At 39.9% G+C, this 24,015-nt stretch overlaps 2 protein-coding genes across 3 annotated transcripts; both read right to left on the bottom strand.

Annotated features, from left to right (window-relative positions):
* Positions 1-79: 79 nt before the first annotated feature.
* LOC131127823 (dual specificity testis-specific protein kinase 1) lies at positions 80-16,238 on the bottom strand. Of its 2 annotated transcripts, XM_058070089.2 has the most exons (10): positions 16,051-16,238; positions 13,750-13,818; positions 5,945-6,138; positions 5,597-5,718; positions 3,722-3,770; positions 3,500-3,649; positions 2,632-2,805; positions 2,273-2,356; positions 1,194-1,280; positions 80-1,096 (listed from the first exon to the last, which is right to left on the bottom strand). In XM_058070089.2, the coding sequence occupies exons 2-10, from the start codon at positions 13,778-13,780 to the stop codon at positions 992-994; spliced, it is 996 nt and encodes a 331-aa protein (XP_057926072.2). In that variant the 5' UTR covers positions 13,781-13,818; positions 16,051-16,238; the 3' UTR covers positions 80-991. The 2 variants fall into 2 exon arrangements, with proteins under 2 accessions (XP_057926072.2, XP_057926074.1); XM_058070091.2 differs by lacking the exon at positions 13,750-13,818 and having other exon boundaries at positions 16,051-16,237.
* A 1,939-nt stretch (positions 16,239-18,177) lies between these two features.
* Positions 18,178-21,331, bottom strand: LOC131128214 (beta-1,3-galactosyltransferase 2-like). The gene has a single exon (XM_078789327.1). The coding sequence runs from the start codon at positions 21,055-21,057 to the stop codon at positions 20,080-20,082; it is 978 nt and encodes a 325-aa protein (XP_078645453.1). The 5' UTR covers positions 21,058-21,331; the 3' UTR covers positions 18,178-20,079.
* Positions 21,332-24,015: the final 2,684 nt, after the last annotated feature.

Here is a 24,015-nt window from a genome sequence, read left to right on the forward strand (position 1 = left end):
AAGAGGACTGCACAAACTACTTTACATGAGATGCTGGGGGGAAGAAAGGGAAAGATTACTTTCTTAACTAATCAGACAATTCCAGGTGCAAATGCTATATTCAAACTTTATTGGTCACATTTTTAGACAGATAATACAAACAATGTGGACGATATCAAAGATGTCATTAGTTTGGGACGTGAAAAGTGTATTAGCACAAAAAAGCAGATCATTATGTGCATCCTAGCTACACTGCCTATATATACAGTATATATATTTTATTATATTATATAAAAAACTAAATATGCCCATTTAAATATTGAAATACTTATGACTGCCATAATTGTTACATTTTATATATTTGCTAAATATATAATACAGTATCGTTATTGCTTGGATTAAATTTTATTTAGTAAATTCTTTCACATAGTTAAAATATTTATCAATTTCAATAAATTAAATATAAGGTATTTATTACATTATTATTTAGATAACATAATTTAGATTTCCTTACACTTTCAGTGTATCTTTGATAGTTTAAATATTCATTCTAATTCATATACATGTATATAAAATAACATTTTACACCATAATATTATATTTTCATCATAATATAGGGTATGTATGTAATATGACATATTTGTCATTATTTAGACTTACAGTATGTATTATTTAAATAGAATTAATAAATTCCCTCACACTGTCTCTGACAGTGCTTTCTATCAATGTGTGTCGATATCATCTTATGATATCTTAATAAAGTTGTTTATTTTTATTTCAATCAAAATATGTATTTATAACGTTTATATCATGTTTTTTTATCATTGTCTGTTAAAATCACGTTAGCATAACAACGATGGACCGTTGGTCCTAAATCCGTGGAGGATCAAATACATATTTTCCCCACAGTTCATTCTCATCGCTCCTAATATGCTTATCATATTTGAAAAATATTCAAACTGTGATTGTTTGTCATCAGGCGGTCCCTCCAGTGATTGAGGGTCAAGGCAAGTCAGGTGGTGGTCAGATGAAATGTTGGCGGCGGTTCCAGACTCTCTGCAACTTCTTCTAAGTGGTCTAACAACTCTGTGAATGCTGGCCGTCTGAAGGACTCCACCTCGAGGGCAAAGACGTGAAACGGACAAAGCTTTTACATGCAGCTAGTACACGTGGATGGAGATTCTACACTATTTGTTACAAGAACAAATAGCTACCATACAACAGCTGGCTGCCAGTTGTAAAAGACGCTGAGGACAGTCGGTCAGCATCTCCTTGAACGCATTCTCATCCAGCCCATAGTCCTAAAATATGAAACATCGGTTATCCACAACCGATTGGCACTCCGCTTACAACACTTCCTCTTTTACAACATGATGACAAAGTAGTCGCACATACTCAAAACCCATCTTTACCATGTTTGTTTTTATCTTTGTTACACTAAAATGTTTTCGATCATCAGGATAATGTAAATATTAGTCCATGACAACACAACTGAACACAAGATGCAGTTTTTAAATGAACTGGTTGGGCCACCCTTAGCAGCATGATGGGAAACATTTAAGTGTGACAAACATGCAAAAGAATAGGACAAATCTGGCGTCTCATTTCGTCTCGTGACACCTCTAACAAACAGTATTATGATTAGAAATACTCACTGATAATGGTAATGGTTTCATTTCATTTGAACATGCATCAGATTCCAATTGAGTGCATCCCATAATCAGTTCCCAGTTCCACATGTCCAAAAGGAGTAGGAAGAAGCAACGCTTATTAAATCCTACCTCTCCATCTGGTACTTTTACAATCACTAACTGTTACATTTGTTCACTTCCTGCTTTCCTAATATGGTTTAAGGCAGGGGTCTCAAACTCTATTTACTTGGGGCACTTGGGGCACTAACATTAAACTTTCATATCAAGGCGGGGGCCTCAAACTAGTGTCCTGCGAGCCACATTTGGCCCGCGGGCCGCCTGTTTGTGACCCCTGGTTTATGGTGTTTTTTTTTTGTTATTTTTTTTTGTCATGTACCAAAGTACTGGGTGATATGAGCATCCAATGCCATAATGGGTACCATAGTGCGTGTCAATATAGTGATATATATAGCACATCATGACTGGTTCAAGACTCTTCATCCTTGTATTTAGCAAACATCAACTGCTTGTATTGTTTCTTGAATTGGCTCATCGTTGTGCATTGTTTGATTTCCTTACTCAATCCATTCCATAGTTTGATTCCACATACTGAAATGCTATGGCTAGCATAACGTAGTCCCATTCCTGCAGTAAAGTTGTACCTTGGTTCTGGGCAGTATCTCTGGGTCAGCAGGAATCCTGGCCAGGATTTCACACAACACTATTCCGAAAGAGAAAACATCCACCTGACACACGGAGCACACAAAACACATCCATCAATGGTACTGGTATACAATATTTGGACTGTCATCAGTCCTCACATACATGCCATCTCTCAAGTCTACAGACATATCATATATTGTACATTATAAGGTTATAATGAATACATGCATTAAAAATATTAAAATGAAATACAACTAATACATTAAAAATTATACATTTCTATTATATAATGATTCCATGTTCCTTGTACAATGAGAAACATACAAATCAACAATTCCGTCTGTATACTATCTAGCACCTTTCGGTCATACAGCTCCCCTCGAAGCATCTCAGGAGCCATCCAAAATGCAGAGCCCACCAATGAGAGCTTCCTGCCTGCATCTTTGACCGGCAACTCCACCACCTCTCTGGCCAGCCCAAAGTCTGTCACCAGGGCCTCCCGACCTCGACACGTCACTCGGATCAGACAGTTCTGCAGGGAGCATAAAAAGAAAACACCCAGCAGAGGGCATTGTAAGACTCAGGAACCAACCACAATAACACGCCAAGTGTTACATTCATATTTGCACATTCATCCAATCATCCATTTTCTATGCCGCTTATTCTCATTAAGGTTACAGGGGTATGCTGGAGCCTATCCCAGCTGACTTGGAGAGAGGCGGGGTACACCCTGAACTGTTTGCACATTGATCCAGTGTAACCTGAAATATATGATGACTTTTGTGCCATCCACGTGTCTTCTGATGTCAGGTCACCTATCACTATAGTCTCTGATGTCAGTATCCTTCCTGTGCACTGAATTATTCAGCTGGATCGCATGTGGAGAGGCTCAAATTAGAACAAAGACTGCCCGTGTGGGGGGAAACAAGCATCACCCATCCTAGTGTCGATCAAAATAAAAAAGGAATTTAAGAATGACTGTCATATAAATACATATGTATTTTTTTTATTAATTGAGTACTATGAATTTGTACATGTTGGCAGGTCTGCGTTAACACTGAAAGTACTCCCAAAAAACAAAAAAACAAAAATAACAAAACACTGGTTTGTTGCGGCATTCGTATACCAAGGTACCACTGTATAAATGACAATAAAAAATAACAGCAGTATTTCCCGCTTCTCTCTCGCAGTGACTGTAGTATTGTAGACAAGTGAAGTAGTCGTACTTTTGAGTTGAGATCTCGGTGGTAAATATTCTTGTAGTGCAGGTAGATCATTCCTCTGCTGATATCACAGGCGAGGTCCACCTTCTCTTTCCAGTCCAGGGGAACATCTTTCCTAGCGAGGAGCTCCTCCAGACAACCACCATTCACATACTGACAAAAAGGGAGTCAAAACGAGTCAGACAGAACAAAGAAAAAACGGAAACATGCTCCACGTAAACTCACCTCTAAAATGGGATAGAGCTTCTCTTCCTTAACACATATTCCCACATATCTAGAAAAGAAACAATTACGCACATGTCATTCATATTTTAATTTTTTCCATAATATGTGCTATTTTTCCTCCACTGAAAAAGTAAGGAAGGCATTTTTTTCCTCACGAGGGTGGTGAGGGGTGCTGGAGCCTATCCCAGCTATCTTCGGGTGAGAGGCTGGGTACACCCTGGACTGGTGGACAGCCAATCACAGGGCACATATAGACAAACAACCATTCACACTCACATTCATACCTTCCATCCATACCATTTTTGGAATGTGGGAGGGAACCGGAGTACCCGGAGAAAACCCACGCATGCACGGGGAGAACATGCAAACTCCACACAGAGATGGCAGAGGGTGGAATTGAACCCTGGTCTCCTAGCTGTGCCGCTTCTATTATTATTCTAGTCTATAATTACAAAATGACGAATAATTGGTTCCAAACCTGACAATATTAAGTGAATCTTTGTAGTTAGAGCACAGAAAACCAATTAACCGTACTAAACGAGGATTACTACAACACATTTTTCATAAGAATGAAAGTCAAAGTATTTGACTTTCTAAGATATGCTGGACATTTAGTCCAAAAAAGCAGAGTTGTAGAGTATGTGTTGGGGATTGTTTCTATGAGGTAGGATGCAAGGTAGTAGGAGGTAGGATGTACTGTATTGTGTTCATTGTTGTAGCAAATTGAAGAGTTTGGGATTTGGTCTCTTATATATATGTTATGTGTTTGTCATGTAATATGACAGCCTTTACTGTTGCTAGGCAAACGTGATGCCAACGTCACACCTTATGTAACAGCAACTGTTTGGAGGCACAAAGGTCTCATTAGATTTGCCGGGGAAGGAAGCTCTAAAGCATGGATGGGGGTGTCATGGTGGGCAACGGCAGGGTTCTGTTAAGGATGTGGAACCAGCTCATCATATTCCTACATCATACCGTTTGTCTATACTATTATTTCTTCCTACAAATTGATGATAACTAGTAGGGGTAAGGAAATCGATCCACATATATATCGCTCGTATCGATAGAAAAGTTCGTATCAGGAGAGGAATTTTCATTTCTCCTCTATTTTTGTGCTTCCCTCTCCTGGCAATTGTGTTTCCTTAAAGCAGGGGTCTCAAACACGCGGCCACTAGTTTGAGGCCCCCGCCTTGATATGAAAGTTTAATGTTTGATATGGATGCTGTATGGTATCATGTACCCAGAAAAAATTATTACGTTTGATTCATGTTCATGTTAAAGGTTAAATAACTGTTAATAGTTATCCTCCCTATCCGTGTGGAAGTGGTAAGTTTTTGGCTATTTAAGTTGAAAGGAAATAAAATGAACAAAGCATTATTAGAGCCCTGTAGACATGACAAAACACGACTATAGTCAGATTTATACTCCTTTTATTTACAACATATTGCGCAACTGCAGGGTCTTGAGACACATGCTAACTTGCAAACTAGAGCGCTAGCAACCTAAACGGTAGCCTTCAAGTTATTTCCTTTCAACTTAAATAGCCAAAAACTTACCACTTCCACACGGATAGGGAGGATAACTATTAACAGTTATTTAACCTTTAACATGAACATTAATCAAACATAATCATTTTTTCTGGGTACATGATACCATACAGCATCCATATCAAACTTGCGCGGGCCGCACTAACATTAAACTTTCATATCAAGGCAGGGGCCTCAAACTAGTGTCCTGTGGGCCACATTTGGCCCGCGGGCCGCGTGTTTGAGACCCCTGAAATAATTATTCTCCCTTGTAACAAATGATATTTATGAAAGAACGATAGCCAAGTCCAAGTAATGAATTGTTCTCGAGGAACTGGATGACTGTTACCTGACGATGTTGGGATGGGAGAGTTTCTGCAGCAGGCTGATTTCACGTACGATGCTGTCTTGGTCCACATCGTTTTTGTATATCTTCACCACCATCACCTTGTGGCTTGTACTGTGGACAACCTGCACACAGTAATGGGGATACTGGGGAAAGGCTTTACAATAGCAACAGGAGCTGGTAGATCCTCAAGTTGTACTTAAGTAACATTTGAGTATCTGAAGCAAGTGGGCCAATGGTGGAATGGTAAATATGCCCCAACTGGTGGCTGGAATAAAGCAATCTTTGATAGCAGCTTACGTGTGGGCTGCTAGCAAGGCAAAGAGTGTGGGAGGACACTGGAAGGCATACTTTGTAGACCTTGGAGAAGAAACCACTCCCGATGAGCTCAGCGCTGAAGTTTTCCCAGAAGTCCAGCTTGCGCACGGCTGTGCGAAGTTTCTGCCAACGGTCCACGTGATAGTACTGGTCTGAAGACTCGCCATCCAGGAGCGTGGGACTGGTGGGCTCTGATACGTCCACGTCACACATGCTGGAGATGCTTGCTGGGAGAGACCGGACACACAGTAAGACTCGGGAGATGTTGCATCATAAGACTCTTAATATGCATCCTTACTCACACATCACAAACCAACAGGACAAGCCAATACCTATCTCACTCACGGTGCAACCAAAAATACTGTGTTCAACACAGTGTAAATGTACCACATGGACGATGATGTTGCTATTGCGTTTGGGAGGTCGTAGGAGCAACATGGCAGCCACGTTTCCGTTAGACCAGGGGTCTCAAACATGCGGCCCGCGGGCCAAATGTGGTCCGCAGGACACTAGTTTGAGGCCCCCGCCTTGATATGAAAGTTTAATGTTAGTTTGATATGGATGCTGTATGGTATCATGTACCCAGAAAAAATTATTACGTTTGATTCATGTTCATGTTAAAGGTTAAATAACTGTTAATAGTTATCCTCCCTATCCGTGTGGAAGTGGTAAGTTTTTGGCTATTTAAGTTGAAAGGAAATAACTTGAAGGCTACCGTTTAGGTCGCTAGCTCTCTAGTTTGCGAGTTAGCATGTGTCTCAAGACCCTGCAGTTGCGCAATATGTTGTAAATAAAAAGAGTATAAATGTGACTATAGTCGTGTTTTGTCATGTCTACAGGGCTCTAATAATGCTTTGTTCATTTTAATCTGAAAAAAATCATTTGTCTACCCACCAACTATATGTGCTTTCTTAACTTTTTATTATTATTATTATATTTATTTATTACTGATTGATTGATTTTCTTTATTCTTGATTTGTTCATTTATTTTTCATCTTATTTTGTGTAGAAAAATAAAAAGTAAGATATTTGAGAACAGTGAAATGTTTTATCAGAGCTTTTATTGTAGAAAATTGGAACCAAAGCAAAGTTTTTTTTTATTTTTTTGTTTTTAATAAATGTGTTTTTGTTTTGTTTTTTTTTGAAAACCTGATGCGGCCCAGTCTCACCCAGACCCTAGCTCCAGTGGCCCCCAAGTAAATTGAGTTTGAGACCCCTGCGTTAGACTACGGTCAGCTGTAGCTACAGCTGTACAGTACCACCACCAGTGTGGGACTGAGGAGTACCTCTGGAAAGCGTAATAAAGTATAATCCATTATTATTATATTACTGAAGCACAAGCAAAAGGTGTCAACGGTTTTCAAATATAAAAGCATAAAAATGTATTTTGGAGACACTTTTGAAATCAGGTCTCCAAATACTGCAGTAAACAAATATACTTGGATATCCTACAAACTGCTGGTAATGAGCTGTTGCCAGGTGTCAAGGATAGACGGTTATTAAACAGACTCGTGGGTGGCATGGACATGCAAATTGTGCATTTCAATAACTGAAAGAGCCCTCAGATGAAAGACAGGCCCATAAAAAGGGTGAACTCTCCCACACACTCCACTGCGTGGATGAGGGAAATCACTTTTCACTCTACAGGCTGAAACAATGGCAGTGAATAATGTGAGGACCAAAATAGAGATTGGGCTGGTGGACAACAAGACACAGATCACCTACATTAAATATATCCATCCTCAGGTCCGTGTCTCATCATATGATATGATTATATCATCATCTGTCAGCAGTATCAAACATGATTAGTGACAGTCTATGTTTATGCATATGCTCATAACCACATTAGAATGGGACAGTCGGTGACACAGTGGGTGGTAACTCAGCTCCCAAACACGCGGAGGCCAAATGTGGCCCGCAGGACACTAGTTTGAGGCCCCCGCCTTGATATGAAAGTTTGATATGGATGCTGTATGGTATCATGTACCCAGAAAAAATGATTACGTTTGATTCATGTTCATGTTAAAGGTTAAATAACTGTTAATAGTTATCCTCCCTATCCGTGTGGAAGTGGTAAGTTTTGGGCTATTTAAGTTGAAAGGAAATAACTTGAAGGCTACTGTTTAGGTCGCTAGCTCGCTAGTTTGCGAGTTAGCATGTGTCTCAAGACCCTGCAGTTGCGCAATATGTTGTAAATAAAAAGAGTATAAATGTGACTATAGTCGTGTTTTGTCATGTCTACAGGGCTCTAATAATGCTTTGTTCATTTTAATCTGAAAAAATAATTTGTCTACCCACCAACTATATGTGCTTTCTTAAATTTTCATAATTTTGTGTTTTACTATTATTATTATTATTATATTTATTTATTACTGGTTGATTGATTTTATTTATTCTTGATTTGTTTATTTATTTTTCATCTTATTTTGTGTAGAAAAATAAAAAGTAAGATATTTGAGAACAGTGGAATGTTTTATCAGAGCTTTTATTGTAGAAATTTGGAACCAAAGCGAAGTTTTTTACATTTTTTTGTTTTTAATAAATGCGTTTTTTGTTGGTTTTTTTTGGAAAACCTGATACGGCCCAGCCTCGCCCAGACCCTAGCTCCAGTGGCCCCCAAGTAAATTGGGTTTGAGACCCCTGTCCTAACACATCCTGCTCCTATACCTGGTCTGCCAGAGAAGAAGACGTCTACACACAAATAAACACGCAAAATGACACCCCTATTTAAACGCCGCTCGGCATGCTGGGTAACCCCACACACTGCATTATATTTAGCCAGTAAACAGACACCTCTTGATACTTTTGGGTCTTATTGGACACTTTTGGAGACCGACGTGAAAACACCTAAAAGCATTCCAAATCTCCTCAGTGACATAATAGACCCGGCAGTCGTGGGACAGAGGACTGGGGGGGGGGGGGCAGCACTGAATGTTTCTCCCCCACCACAAAAGCCCCTGCAATGATGTCGGTGGGAAGAACACAGTGACACGCTAACACAATTGGCGGCGCTTTTGCTCATTAAGCCGTGGCGAATCAACGCTGCTTTCCGTGCTGCTTTGTTCCCACAGAAGCACAAGTCAAGATCTCTCTCTCTCTCTCTCTCTCTCTCTCTCTCTCTCTCTCTCTCTCTCTCTCTCTCGCCCGGTTCTACCCTTCCCACTCTCAATCTGTCTTTGTTTCACAAAGCAGTGTCGCAAATGTACATTTTGCAAATAAAATTTGATGGTCAAATTTGAACTCAACACTAAATGAAGCCCAATGATGTGCTTCAAGAAAAACTAAACGGTAAAAAAGGGATAATAGGTTAATATTCAAATTCAAAATCAGGAAAAAAAAGGAAAATTAAGGAAAATAAGAAATAAAATGAATAAGATAAAATAAGATTGACAGTGGATCAGGTAGAGGAAGAGTAGGTCAGCCAGAAAGCGCAAGGTGAATAAAATCTAATGAATTAATAATCATAATATTAATTCCAAATTACTTTCATCTGGAAAATATTCATATTGTAAATTAAAAATCATATGTCATTAAGAAAATCGCAACAAAAAAATCGAAAAAGTGAAAATTACACATGCAATTTTCATCATAATAGGTAATTATCATTTATTCTAAATTCTTATAATTTAGAAAACATGAAAACAAAAACAAACAATATGCAAATATGATAATAATCATAATTCACAATCATTTTAATTTTGTAAATATTCAGATTTCAAATCAAACGTCATCTCATGTCAGGAAAATCCATCCTTTCATCTATTATCTATGCTGGAGTCTATCCCAGCTGAACTGGTTGCCGGCCAATCACAGGGCACATATAGACAAACAACCATTCACACTCACATTCATACCTATGGACAATTTGGAGTTGCTAATTAACCCACAGAAAGAATATAAAAATAGAAGAATATGAAAGTACATAAAAATACCCGGTGAAACCATCCACACCGATTTTACATTCCCAAAAACTTATTCTAACACTTTTCATGTACATCTTACTTTCCCCTACCCTCGTATTTTTATGAGCTTCCTTGCACATGGTGACCACAAAGCGTGGAAACAAATACACGAGTGACATCACGGCCCTCCTTCCTGAAGACTGTGAAGGTAGTATTTAGGGTAAACCGCCAGTGTTGACGTTCAGGAAAGAAAATGCTAATGCAGTATCCCATCTTCATGGAATGATCCTCTAGAACAGTGACACACTTTTTCAGCCTGTCAGCTACTTTTGAAATGACAAAGTCCCAAAGATCTGCCACTTATTATAGTCATATAGAATATATATATATTTAGTATTTTGGATTAACACTGGCTATTTATGTGCAGTACATTGTACATGTACTGTATATCAGGGGTGCACACACTTTTTCTAGCATGCAGCCGATTGTTCATTCAGCAGCCAAAACCAAGACAACGAATTGAAAAGGTTTCAGTAATGGACGTATTTTACAGTTAATCATGAAATAATAGTCACACAAACCAAAATGTAGAAGGCATACATTTTTCTTTTTTCTTTTAACTCAAGCTTTGTGAATGTTAACCTTTTAAACCAGGGGTCTCAAACACGCGGCCCACGGGCCAAATGTGGCCCACAGGACACTAGTTTGAGGCCCCCGCCTAGATATGAACGTTTAATGTTAGTGCAGCCCGCGCAAGTTTGATATGGATGCTGTATGGTATCATGTACCCAGAAAAAATTATTACCTTTGATTCATGTTCATGTTAAAGGTTAAATAACTGTTAATAGTTATCCTCCCTATCCGTGTGGAAGTGGTAAGTCTTTGGCTATTTAAGTTTAAAGGAAATAACGTGAAGGCTACCGTTTAGGTCGCTAGCTCTCTAGTTTGCGAGTTAGCATGTGTCTCAAGACCCTGCAGTTGCGCAATATGTTGTAAATAAAAAGAGTATAAATGTGACTATAGTCGTGTTTTGTCATGTCTACAGGGCTCTAATAATGCTTTGTTCATTTTAATCTGAAAAAAATCATTTGTCTACCCACCAACTATATGTGGTTTCTTAAGTTTTTATTATTATTATTATTATATTTATTTATTTATTACTGACTGATTGATTTTCTTTATTCTTGATTTGTTTATTTATTTTTCATCTTATTTTGTGTAGAAAAATAAAAAGTAAGATATTTGAGAACAGTGGAATGTTTTATCAGAGCTTTTATTGTAGAAAATTGAAACCAAAGCAAAGTTTTTTTTTATTTTTTTGTTTTTAATAAATGCGTTTTTTTTTTTTGGAAAACCTGATGCGGCCCAGTCTCACCCAGACCCGAGCTCCAGTGGCCCCCAAGTAAATTGAGTTTGAGACCCCTGTTTTAAACTGAACAAGCTTCCTGTATGCCTGTGGTAAAGAAATGGCCATTTTTACTTTCATACCAACGTCATCCGTGTGCACATTGTAACGTTCACACTGACTGGATATTTTTCCAGGTTCTCAGGGTGCTAGAGGTTAAACCAGCATAAAATGTTGTACGTAGTGGAGCGGATTTTTGCAGCCAACTGAGAGTTGAACCTGTGACAGACCATCAAGGGGAGTATCAGTACTGACCATCGGCATAGCCGAGCCTACAGCATCCAGCCAATGAGGAATGACCAAGGAGACATTTTTCACCGCTTTCTAGTCCTGTCTGGAATGTTGGAATCCTGATATGTGAGTGTGATATTGGCAGTATACATGTGGAAAATATACTGCTACGCTCACACACACAAAGACTGAATCACGTCCGTGTGTTTTGTATCCGTAAAGATATCAACTCTGCAGAATTTAGGCCAAAAAAAGAAGCTGCAGCAGAGCACAGCGAAATATGCCTCAAAAACTTCTAAGGAGTTGGACCTTCTGCAACAGATTCATGATGCTAATTACGGTTCCGCTGTATATTGATACCATGGAATCAATGCTCCCATTGCAATGTGAAAAGTTGCAAACATCCTGTAGGACAGGGTCCCGTTGAAGTGATGTCATAAATAACACACTGTGCCTGCGGCCTTCGTGGTGTGAGCGTCCATGGGGGACGGTGAAGTTGAATCTACTCCCAGAAAATAGAATATTGACCCGGTCAGACAAATGGTATGCAACAACGTGTGACAACGATAGCAGAGCGGAAGCTTGCACATGACACCAAGCGTCGACAGTGCGTGCAATATCCCGATCCCGGATAATGAACAGGGCATGATTCAAGTTGGAGACTAATGTAATCACTGCCTATTTACACTGAACACAAGTGGAGGCTGTCAACCATGTAAGATAGCTGGGGGGGGCGTACAATACAGGCCACAGGTTTGGACACACCGTCTTATTCTTTACAGGGCTCGACAATAACGATGTACCGATGGCTTGGGGCAAGTAAATCCAATCAGTGATATTCCCGTTGGGGCAAGTGCACTTTGGCATGCCGTACTGCCAAGAGTTCTTTAAAAATCGGTTCTTGTTGGGTGTTGGTAAAACACGGACTGCGTAATTCCGCTGGTAATTTGCAAACCAATCCTTGCAAATCTTGAAACGGACCAATCAGAATGGTTTATTTAGACCGCGGTCCGCGTTTTACCCACACCCGTTCTTGTTCACGATCAACCAATCAGCGATGGTTTGACTAGGAAAACATCTATCATGGCGTCCCTGCCAACATGGTCTAATTCTTCAACAACTTGTGAAGGAAAACAGCAAAAAGTGATGAACCAGTGCCTCCTAAACAAGTATTTTATTAGCGGCAGCCAATCAAATGATTGACTGTGACAATTTGAAGTGGTCCCAATGAAACACCACCCATTAGATCCAATACCAAAGTGCTGATTTTGCACAAGCTACAAAATCTAGCGCTTCCATTTCTCTGTGGATTTTTATCACCTTTGCTTCACAAATTATTGTTTGACCGTTGAGCATTTTTTTCTGGATTCAAAACACTTTACTAGTACACAAATGTGTCTATTCAATAATGTTTGATTGTGGTGCACAACTTGTAAAAGGCAAAGTGCCTAGAAGTCTCTTGACAATCCAGATTTCCATGCAACGTCATGATCTATGGAGGAAAACAACCACAAGAAATGATCATCATTTCATCTTTATTTCAGATTCTCATCTGATGCCACAAAAATTAGATGCTATCATTATGGCAGTCTTTTCATTTTACATGGGGCAAGTTGGGGCAAGTAGTTCTCACCTTAAGGATTCCCCATGGGCAAGTCATTTTTGGTTTTAATGTAGAGCCCTGCTTTATTTTCATGACTATTTACATTGTACATTCACATGTACTTAACCAAAAATATGTAAAATAACTCGAAATGTGCCTTTTAGTTTTGCTAGCACTGCAAACCCTTGGTGTTCTTTCAAGTCACCTGAAATGGTTTTCGTTTCACATGTGTACATACTGGAATTTCTTGCCTTCTTAATGGGGTTGGACCATAACATTTGGCCTGTACTGTACGCATAAAAGGCAAACTGGGGTGTACGAAAACCAGACATGGATGGAGGACATGGACAGATGTATCCATTGATGGGATATACTGTATACAGCTCTAGGGATTTTTTAATGCAGTGAATACTTTGCCTGATACTGTGTTTCAGTGTGGTATTTAAAATGATACCAACTCTGATTCCACCAACAAACAACCAGGATAGATGTGAGAATGATGATACTGTGTTTCAATGTGGTATTTGAAATGATACCAACTCTGATTCCACCAACAGACAACCAGGATAGATGTGAGAATGACGGCTGACAAAAAAAGCTGTGACTTATTTGAAAAACACTTCACCCATACAGGTTAGAAATAATATGTAAGCACTACAAAGAAGAGGTGCTTTGGAGAGTATTTGTCGATACTTACTCGACTGATTGACTAAGCTATTCGTATGCATCCTGTGGTTGTTAGAACAAACCCAGAAGTCTGCAGAAACTGAGGAGGAACCACAAACATGCAAGAGCAAATGAGCAAAGCAGTCACAGGACACCACGGAACGCGTGCCGCGCTGAAATCAATACACCAAAGTGGGTCAGCACGTTGACACGGCACAAAAAAAAATACTGCTTTTTGAAGCGCATGTCAACACCTTGGCTAGATGGGGTGACTTTTTTATCACAGGTAGACGATGTGATGGTAAAGCACACCTATGTCAGGATGATCAGAGTGGCGTTTGTACGCATGCACCATCTCTATGGAGGGCTAATGGTGCAACATTCACAACATTATATTCACAAGACAATAATACCGAGCATGTTTACAACAGCAAAGACACACATTTAAGATACACAAGATGACATGAGTCATTATTTTTTAAGTATATCATACAAAAATAACATAGCTGTTTAATAAGTGTCAGGCACTTTAATAAGTGAGAATTCTCTTTGGTTACATTTTGTTTTGATTCAAAGAAAAGCAGAGCTTTGGGGTCCTCTATAGTCATCATTTATATGCATTAACTATATAAAACCATACAAATGTTTTGGTGATGGCATATTTGGCTTTCTGGAGCACAGTAATTGGAATTAAATTATTTCTCAAGGGAAAAATGTATTTGGTTAGAGTTGTACTTTCTGGAAAGGATTCATGATGCTAATCAAGGATCCGCTGTATACTACATTTCAAACAATAACACTTAGCTATTGGGGGAACAAGAAACACACACACCTGAAATGACTAAAGTTGCCCCCTAGCGTTTGGGAGGCACACAGCATGTGTCCAAAAATGGAATTACAGATAGAACATATAAACTGTACTTCACATAGAAGTATATGCCTAAAAACCTTATTACCAAGTGGAACCTCGGTTAGCACATGCACCATTTAGCATTTACGTCAAAAAATTTGCCTTGGTTCATGAACATGGACCCGATTAGCCGACAATTGGGCAATAATTAATACATACACGAGTCCACATGAGTTCAGAGTGGATTTTTATCACAAACTGTCCTTGTTAGCATCATGTTAGCATGGAAGTCGGAACCGAAGGTCATTGTGGTTCCGGTCATCAGTGGTTGTTCTTTGCTAACAGCAGTTACTCAACAAGTCTCTGCTTTTCTTCCTGATCATAGCTGCAAAATAACTCACAAAGAAACAATCCTGAACTTGACAAATTTCACTTTGGAATAAAAAAATGCTTAACCTAACTAAATTATCTAAAACATCTTCTACAAGTAAGCCGGCTTTGCTGCTGTGTTCTGTCATAACACACCGTCATGCGTACAACTCCATGGGTACTTTTGTTGTGTTTTGTAATTCTGTTTTGCATCCTGAAAAATCGAAATATTTAAAAGTGAGACAGACGTTTATATATTTGAAAATCAATTAAAGTAACCTTAAAAAGGACATGCACATTTTTCAGGCCTTTGTATTGAGTTGTGGACTCCTATTGAGCAGCTACACACCATAACCAGCACAGAAAGCTTTCTAGATCTTCCAGAAACTGCACCGATTCCCGCCTCCAGGCACGCCCACTCTGCTTTAGTTGGTCCCACTCTCAAGTAGCTGCTTAATACATTTGTAAGCCCTTACAAAATTGCATTTAAGACATTTTGTGAGATTTGAAGACACTTTTTGAAATTTTCAGCCCTTAATTTCAAATTATTGAATTTCAGACATTTTAAAATCCCATTTAACCCCTGCTTTTATTCGTCAAATATGCATTTATTGAAACATGACAGGGTGTCCTGAACATCTGGACTTATAATATATAGTATTTACGTCAAATTGATAAAAAAAAATAAAAATGTATTGTGACAATTATGTCACGTCAGGCTTTCCATAGCAATTTCAAGGCTTCTTTTCTACAAATTCATCAAAGAAATGTAGGAACAGTTGAGTTGTAATATTTAAAGCATTAAAATTGTTGAATGAGCCTTTATGATAAAACAAAAATGTATACAAAGCTTTTGGAACTGACCTAGCTTACCTGACACACCGCCATTTTGCGATATAAAGTCACATGACAACCATAACAAATGTTTTCTATACGTCACAATGCGTTAAAGTCAGGCTCGAAGCTGTGTAGGACGCATTTGAACACATTAAACCCACTGCTGTATTTCAAGTTTTGACGCTTACAAACCCACCTGTATGCTTTCGTATTGAATTAAAACAAGACTAATTTTGAATTTGTGGTAAAAACAGCAGAAACGAATCATGGACTCACCTCAGTGACTGCTGTAGTTGTAACAGGTGATGTGGTTAACGAATCATACATCCAACACAGGAAGTGAAGCGGTGTTATCTCTCTGTCTTTGGCGCGAAGGCAGACTGGCTCCAGGATGAATGTTTCATGTTGTCTGATAAACCACATCACACCAACACATCACCGCCGTGGATGCAACTCCACCCACCAGTCGAGGACGTGCGAGTCATAAACGAGTGGTTCAAACCCGTGAGTTTTTAACCGACTCACGGGTATTCGTCTCCCGGGTTCTGCTGCTTGCTGTGAGGTATGACTCGAGCGGCACGAGTAGCCGATACACTTCAGTGAGTCGCTCGTAATGACTCGAGTTAGCAAAAAGGCATCGAGCTTCCCATCACTACACTGCTGAGGTGGGCGGGTGTATTTTTTTTGTTGTTAATATTCTTATTGATGTTGTTATATTCATATTACCAGAATATATCCAAGTTATCAAACTCTATGATTTTCGCATCCATCCACCCACCAGTTGGTGCGTGCGAGTGCACGCGTGTCGAGGACGTGCGAGTCATTAACGAGTGGTTCAAACCCGTGAGTTTTTAACCGACTCACGGGTATTCGTCTTCCGGGTTCTGCTTGCTGTGAGGTACGACTCGAGCGGCACGAGTAGCCGATACACTTCAGTGAGTCGCTCGTAATGACTCGAGTTAGCAAAAAGGCATCGAGCTTCCCATCACTACACTGCTGAGGTGGGCGGGTGTATTTTTTGTTTTGTTGTTAATACTGTTATTGATGTTGTTATATTCATATTACTAGATATATCCAAGTTATCACACTCTATGATTTTGGCATCCATCCGCCCACCTAGTGATGCACATATTCGGTGGTACTTGGCAGCAGGAGTTGAAGCCTCCAGACAAATATTTAGTCAAGGATTAGTCTCCTAGAAGCTGCTTGTACTGATGAGATGTTTCTAGACAACCCAGCACACAGTAGAGGAGGGAGGGGTGTGCAATGTGTGTGTGCGGGCACGTGTGAGAAACAATGGCCCAAAGTATCAACTCCCACTCAGGCAGTGTGGGAAATGAATAGACTCCAGCACAAAGCACACAATAAATAACAACGCCATGTACACTCTAGACTGAATGAGAGCTTTACAGTATCAAACAAATAATCAAACTGAGGGAGTATACGATTAAGCGAGCTTGGTGGGTTAGCATGATGGGTGGAAAATCTGGCTTTAGTGTTTGGCAATGTTATCCATCTATAAGCGATCTGCATTAAAAAATATTATGAAATATTAATAATTAATTAATTAGATATTATTAATTAAATAATTATTAATTAATTAAAATAATTAATAAGGCCAACATTAGCAGACATAAACATCACTCACAGTAGTACTTGCGTGAGTAGTCACATCATGTCAATGCTGCCATCTAGTGGTTACAATGAGATACAACAAGAAAAGGTACTTCAATGAGTAAAAAAAAATTGTGCTCTGATTTATTCATTTTTTTAATGGATAAGTGTTAAAATGTAAAAGTTGTGTAATGTTAATCATTGATAAATTAAAAGTTAGTTAGCATAGTTAGCATATGAATCAGTGTTAACTTGTGCATTACATGCTCAGCATTATTCTTCTTATTATTATTCCCTTCCTTGCTCAATTGGCAGTCATAATCTTCTGGGAACTCCTCATAATGCTCCATAATTACGTACTCAATTTTTGGGAAAATACACTACAGAGGAAGTAGAATAATATATCAAACATCCTCTTGCATGATATCAGTATCTGATTTTTTCCCAATCATGAAAACTGATATTAAAAAATGCTGTATACAACACATATGTGGAAGTATGTCATTTTACACATATTGGTATTGGCAAAAAAACAATATCGGCATCCCTAATTTTAATATATATATTTGTATCATACAGGGCTTGCAATATATTTTTTTAAATTAATCAATATTTTTGAAAGCCAATTCATATTTTTTACATTGGAAATATAGGCAACAATTCATATAAATTAACATATATATACGCAGTATAATACAAATACATATAGTAACCCCTTGAATTTCAGAATAAGTTCAATGACAAAAAGACAAAGGCATGTCCTCACTCTGTTTTTATTTGATGGACAGAGTGAATTCAGCACATGCTGGACTAAAAGTATCAGCAGTAGAAACAGACACTTGGTCATACACATAATAAATAAATACATGAACTCCAAAGCAACTTCTATACCACCCAATCAATCTTCACTTTGCAGTGAATGACTAAATACATTCATAAATGAGTTATTTCCTATCTGGGATATAAATAAGGTACTTCGGTACATGGTTGAGTTACAGCAGCAAGAAAGCAATTTCAAGGCAAAACCAGTTTTTCAGGTCAATCCTGCCACCAACGGGCCAAGGAGAGCAACAGCACGTTTTAAACTACCCCAACACCACTTGGTCCACTTGGTCCACTTGGTCCACTTGGTCCACTTGGTCATTCGCTTGAATGGCCAACCTCTGATTTACAGCATGTGGAACACAAATCCAGCAGGCACTGATAGATACAGTAAAACCGATACTTCCTTTGGTATGCAACCACAGCACTTTGGATCAAGACACTAAAAGGCATTCATTCCGACGAGCAGGTCTCTAAGTACAGTCACACACACTGGACTCAAATGTAAACGCTAGCTACATCTGAGAATTAGTTTAGCTCTGGACTAGCATCACATTCTCTCATTGCATGTTTTATTATATTAGACAAACAAAGCAAATCATGTTGCTTTGTTTGTGTTAAGGCAGGGATGCTCAAACCACCAAGGCTGGCATACTGACCAATCAAAGAATGCCGTAGTCATTTTTATGTTTGGAATTTTGGAACTAAAAAAAAAAAATGCGGCCCTGGGTTCATTTGTGGCTTACAGCTGTTTAATTGGCCCGCGGCGGCACATTGTGAAAATATAATAAAATAAGAAAACAAAAAAAAAGCAAAATTAACAATAATTTTGTAAGAATGAAGTCAAAATATTAAGAGAAAAAGTTGGACAATAAAAGTTGTAAATTTAAGTAGTGTGAAGTTGAAGTATTAAACAAAAAAAATGTTATTTTTCTGAAACCATATTGTGGACAAGTGGTTAGCACGTAGGCCACAGGGGATCGGGAAAACCTGGGTTCAATTCTCCGCTTGGCATCTCTGTGTGGAGTTCTCTCCGGGTACTCCGGTTTCCTCCCACATTCCAAAAACATGCTAGGTTAATTAGCCACTCCAAATTGTCCATAGGTATGAATGTGAGTGTGAATGGTTGTTTGTCTATATGTGCCCTGGGATTGGCTGGCCACCAGTCCAGGGTGTACCCCGCCTATCGCCCGAAGATAGCTGGGATAGGCTCCAGCACGCCCGCAACCGGTGAGGATAAGCGGCATAGAAAAAGGATGAAAAACAAAATGAAGTTCTAACTTTTGGAATTTAACTAAAAACATAAGAAATTGAAAAAATACAGCAGCAATTTTACAGGGTAAAAAAATCAAAATATTAAAAGAGAAAAAAGCAGTCATGTCATTTTTCTATGCCGCTAGTCCCCTTGGTCTCAGGAGTATGCTGGAGCCTATCCCAGTTGTCTTAAGGTGAGAGGTGGGGGTAGACCCTGGACTGGTTGCCATCCAAACGAGAAAAGGTTGTGATTTTACAAGAATAATGTCGTCATATTATGAGAGAAAATTCCGTCATTTTAGTTTTGTATTGTTGAAATATTAAAGGAAAAGATGAAGTCAGTATTATGAGAAACAAAACAAAATAAAATTGTAAATTTGGGAAAATTTGGTTTAAAATTAGGTGGGAAAATAAATTGAAAAAAATCAGTAATTTGACAAGAATAAAGTCAAAATACTAAAAAAAAAAAAGTTGTAATGAAACGAGAAAAAAAAATTTGAGAAGCAGCAAAAATGTTGCTTTCCCAAATATGAAAGCGGCCACGCATCCTTTCAGTTTTCAGTATGCGGCCCTGGCTAATAATTCCAAACTAACGACTGCATAGAATGGAAGAAATTAGCAGCTTTGGTGGCCTTGTGAGAAGTCCTTCCAGACCTGCAGCAGTCGGGAAGACTGAAAGCCGTTGACCAGAACAAGTCTGGCAAACGTGCACCGGTCATACTCCAGATTCCGGATCTCAAACAGGTTCCTGAACGTCAGCCAGGTTATTGCGTACGCGGGCCGGACACCAAGCACACGCAGGCACAGTCCCACGTACACGTCCTCCAGTGGGACCATCCGGGTGAATCTGGAGGCCCAGGAGATCTTGGCGGCCAGGTCTATTGAGAAGACATAACCAGCGCCGGATACGTACGGCGGGAAGCCGTCTTCGGGGTACATCTGCTCTGAAAGCACCCACTTGCTGTCACCCTTCCTCCTGGGTTTGCCATCGCTTATGACCGACCCCGTGATGTAGCCACGCCTCGGAGAACGCCTCAGCATCCTGACCAGGTAGAAGACATTCACAAATATGTCAGCGTCCACCTTCATGGCGTAGACGACGTCGGGGCAGAAGGTGGCCAGCCAGTTCATAATCATCATGGTCTTGATGGTAAGGTTCTCGTAAGTGTCCATGAAGTCCATCTGGATGAGGTCTGTGTGAGTCCTGCTTTCCTGCCCCAGCATGTCCTGAGTGCTTCTCCCCGGCCCCCCCTCAGAGATCCCCATGTAAAACAGGGTGAGGGTCTCCTGGCTGGCTGTACCCCATGTTTTCCTGATGGCCTCCCTAGCTGAGTAGTCATGTGGGGCCACTGGGACCATGAAGACCAGGAAGGGTTTTCTGACTTTGCAGGCAGCAGGCTGGTTGAGAATATACGTGTACGTTTCCGGCGACAGGAGTTTGTACTCTTCTGCCGGAAGCGGTTTTGGAAGTTCCTTGACGGATCCATTTCTTGTACGAAACGCGTAAACACACACGACAACCACGACGGAGACGACGAGGAGCTTTACAAACCTTCTCAAGACGTGTGTCCTCCCTAAGACATGTGTCCTCATTGCACCCCCAGTCCACTTTTTCGAGGTGTTTCAGTCTATAGATGGAATACTTGAATGGCAAACCCGGAAATGATGACCACGCGAAGCAGGAGGGGTCGGCACCTGAGGGTGGATACAAATACCGATTTTACAGATACCGAAGGAAGTGTTTTTCACTTCTCATCTGTGTTTATTTTCATTATAAATTTATTATATGTTGTGAACAAAACGCTAAAATCTTTGATTGACAACCAGTGGTACATTTTTAGACAGGCCAGTAGCCTACCAAGTCGACAAGGGCCAGACATTAGGGGGCGGGGTCTTCCTCCAGCCGCGAACCAGCCTTGTGCCTTCCTCACACTTCCTGGTTGTGTCACGTGTTCTCTTGTTTACATTGACTTCCTGACGGGATATCTGTCTTCAATCGCACCGGTAAAGTAACAAAGTAGTGACATTACTAAAGTGAAAGCGAACAAACAGTATTGGCATTATAGAAGCAAAGGTATTATTTTTTTAGAGAAAACTATTTCCCACATTCAATTCACCACAATATGTCCGTTGTATCATTTACAGTATCCGGGTATTACAATTATAATTAATGAACGTATAGCATTAGTTCATAGCTCACATTCAATTTCAACATCTAAGTAATTTAGGGCTGGTCCATTTGTCTGTAAAATTACTTTTTACAGACGAAAATTATATTTCACTGTGTGTTTTTGGTAATTTAAGTGACACGAGTGTATGAGTTTAGAGTGGCCACTAGATGGCAGCAGACGCTCACGTACCATAACAACAACAACCTTCCCTGTCAGCTTTACCACCAACTACTATTTTTGAATTATATCATATTGGAAAATTAATATGACATCAGTGCAACCGTATAAATTGTGCTCACACCCCCGCCCCCCACGCACAAAATGTGTGATGTCTTGCAGATGTGTGTCACCTATTTCCAAAATGATGATAGTATGTGTCTAATGGGTCACCTGACCTTTGGGAAATGCCACGGGCTACTCTTAGTTTTTTGGACTTTTTAATAGTGTTTCAGCTGCTTTACCGCCATATCTAGACTTTGGCAAACGCTTGACATTTTCAATATTTCCAGCACTTTGTAGACTTTGATGGCTGCAGGCCTTCAAGTCGTCCTCCTCGTCGCGTGGAACCGACCATCACAATAGAACAACATTTTGACAACAATAAAATGAATGTTTTCACTGACATGTTATACACACTTAGATTTTATGTACACTCCTTCTCTTGCAGGACAGTAAATCACAAAATAATAGTATTCCCAGATATTAGAATCACAATGAACCTAACATGCATGTGTTTAGAATGTGGGAGTACTCCCGTATTCCAAGATCCTAGTGATCCAAGATAAGGAGAGACGTATTTAGGAGACCGTTGTGCTGAGGCGATCACAAGCTCGATGTTGATAGACGTAATTGATAACCTGCTCTGGGACCAAACTGATGATGATAGTATTTCCACTAACTGTAAGACAAGACACACAAAGCAAACACAAACCATCTACCGGAGTCAGTGTGAGTGGCAAACCAGGCGGGATCAGGACCGGAGCCGCAACGGATTAAGTGTGGGGTAAGATAGACCAGGCATTGGCAAACATTACAGGCTTTTTCATCTGGCCTGTGCAACTTTTAAAATAGTTTTTAGTTAATAGTTTTTTTTTCCAAATAGTTTTATCAAAGTCTTTCAACACTGAAGCTGCAGCCGGGTCTATTTTACAACCCACTGAGGCCCGTGAGTTCAAACCACCCCTGGCGTAGCCCAAATGCCCCCGGCCAGACACACTTTCCGCTCTCTGCGCACAAATACAGCAGAAAAGGTGAAGATAATGAATTGTTCTGAGGGAGGTACTGTTTGCCCAGATCCATGTGGGAGTCGTAAAAACTGATGGAACTTCCTATGCCAGCAAATCAACCTCCTCACCCCCCAAGTCTCCCTTAATGCAACAACTAACGCTGTCAGGGCCTCCAGGGAAGAATCTTTTACATGTGCTTGCTCTAGAAAGCAAAAGGGACATTGTTTGAATCCCAGGACACTCATGGAAATACTATAAAAATACTATAAAAGTCAATATTATGACAGAAGATGATGCTACTTTGTTTTGACCAGTCAGTGTACTAGTAGATAGTTGCTATAGCTTCAAGTAAAACATCACATGTTTTTTGTGGTTTTGATCTGCAGTACACAGAGAAGGATATTCACTTCTACAATCTTCACCCCAAGAAGGCACCAGGTTGGGTTTTCCCCTGCTAGATGTCTACTGACCTCACACATTTTCCACTCCCTGCTTTCTTTTGTTGTGTTGTGGTCTTCGACTGGTTTTGTTTTGTTTCCTCCCCAGATGTCCTTGTTTTCTGTAATGGGAATTATATTATATTATATTATACACATGACATTATATTATACTATATTATCTTTATCTATTAGCTATACTATATTATTCATCCATCCCACACAATCCATCCATCCACTCAGCTCCGTCCATCCATCCGTCCATCCATCCATCCATCTGTCCATTCACACACCCATCCATCCAGCCATCCATCCACTCATCACCATCCACCCATCCGTCCATCCGTCCATCCACTCAGCCCCAACCATCCATCTATCCATCCATTCATCCATCCACTCATCCCCATCCATCCATTCATTCACCCACCCATCCATTCATCCATCCACTCATCCCCATCCATCCATCCATCCATCCATCCACTTAGCCCCAACCATCCATCCACTCATCCCCATCCATCCATCCATTCATCTATTTATTCATTCATCCACCCACCCACCCACCCATTCATCATCCATCCGTCCATTCACTCATCCCCATCCATCCATCCATCCATCCATCCATCCACTCATCCCCATCCATCCATTCATTCATCTATTTATTCATTCACCCACCCATCCATCCCACACAATCATCCATCCATCCATCCATCCATCCAC

The sequence above is a fragment of the Doryrhamphus excisus genome, linkage group LG3, assembly GCF_037039965.1.
Source record: "Doryrhamphus excisus strain RoL-2023G ecotype Guam linkage group LG3, RoL_Dexc_Guam_v1.1, whole genome shotgun sequence".
In the NCBI taxonomy this organism is placed as follows: Eukaryota; Metazoa; Chordata; class Actinopteri; order Syngnathiformes; family Syngnathidae; genus Doryrhamphus; species Doryrhamphus excisus.

Coding starts and splice junctions, on each gene's coding strand:
- LOC131127823 (XM_058070089.2), bottom strand. CDS start 13,780: ATGCATACGAATAGCTTAGTCAATCAGTCGA. Junction 2,357..2,631: donor GGGAGCTGTATGACCGAAAG/GTGCTAGATAGT, acceptor TCCGTGTGTCAG/GTGGATGTTTTCTCTTTCGG. Junction 1,281..2,272: donor AGATACTGCCCAGAACCAAG/GTACAACTTTAC, acceptor TTCATATTTTAG/GACTATGGGCTGGATGAGAA.
- LOC131128214 (XM_078789327.1), bottom strand. CDS start 21,057: ATGAGGACACATGTCTTAGGGAGGACACACGTCTTGAGAAGGTTTGTA.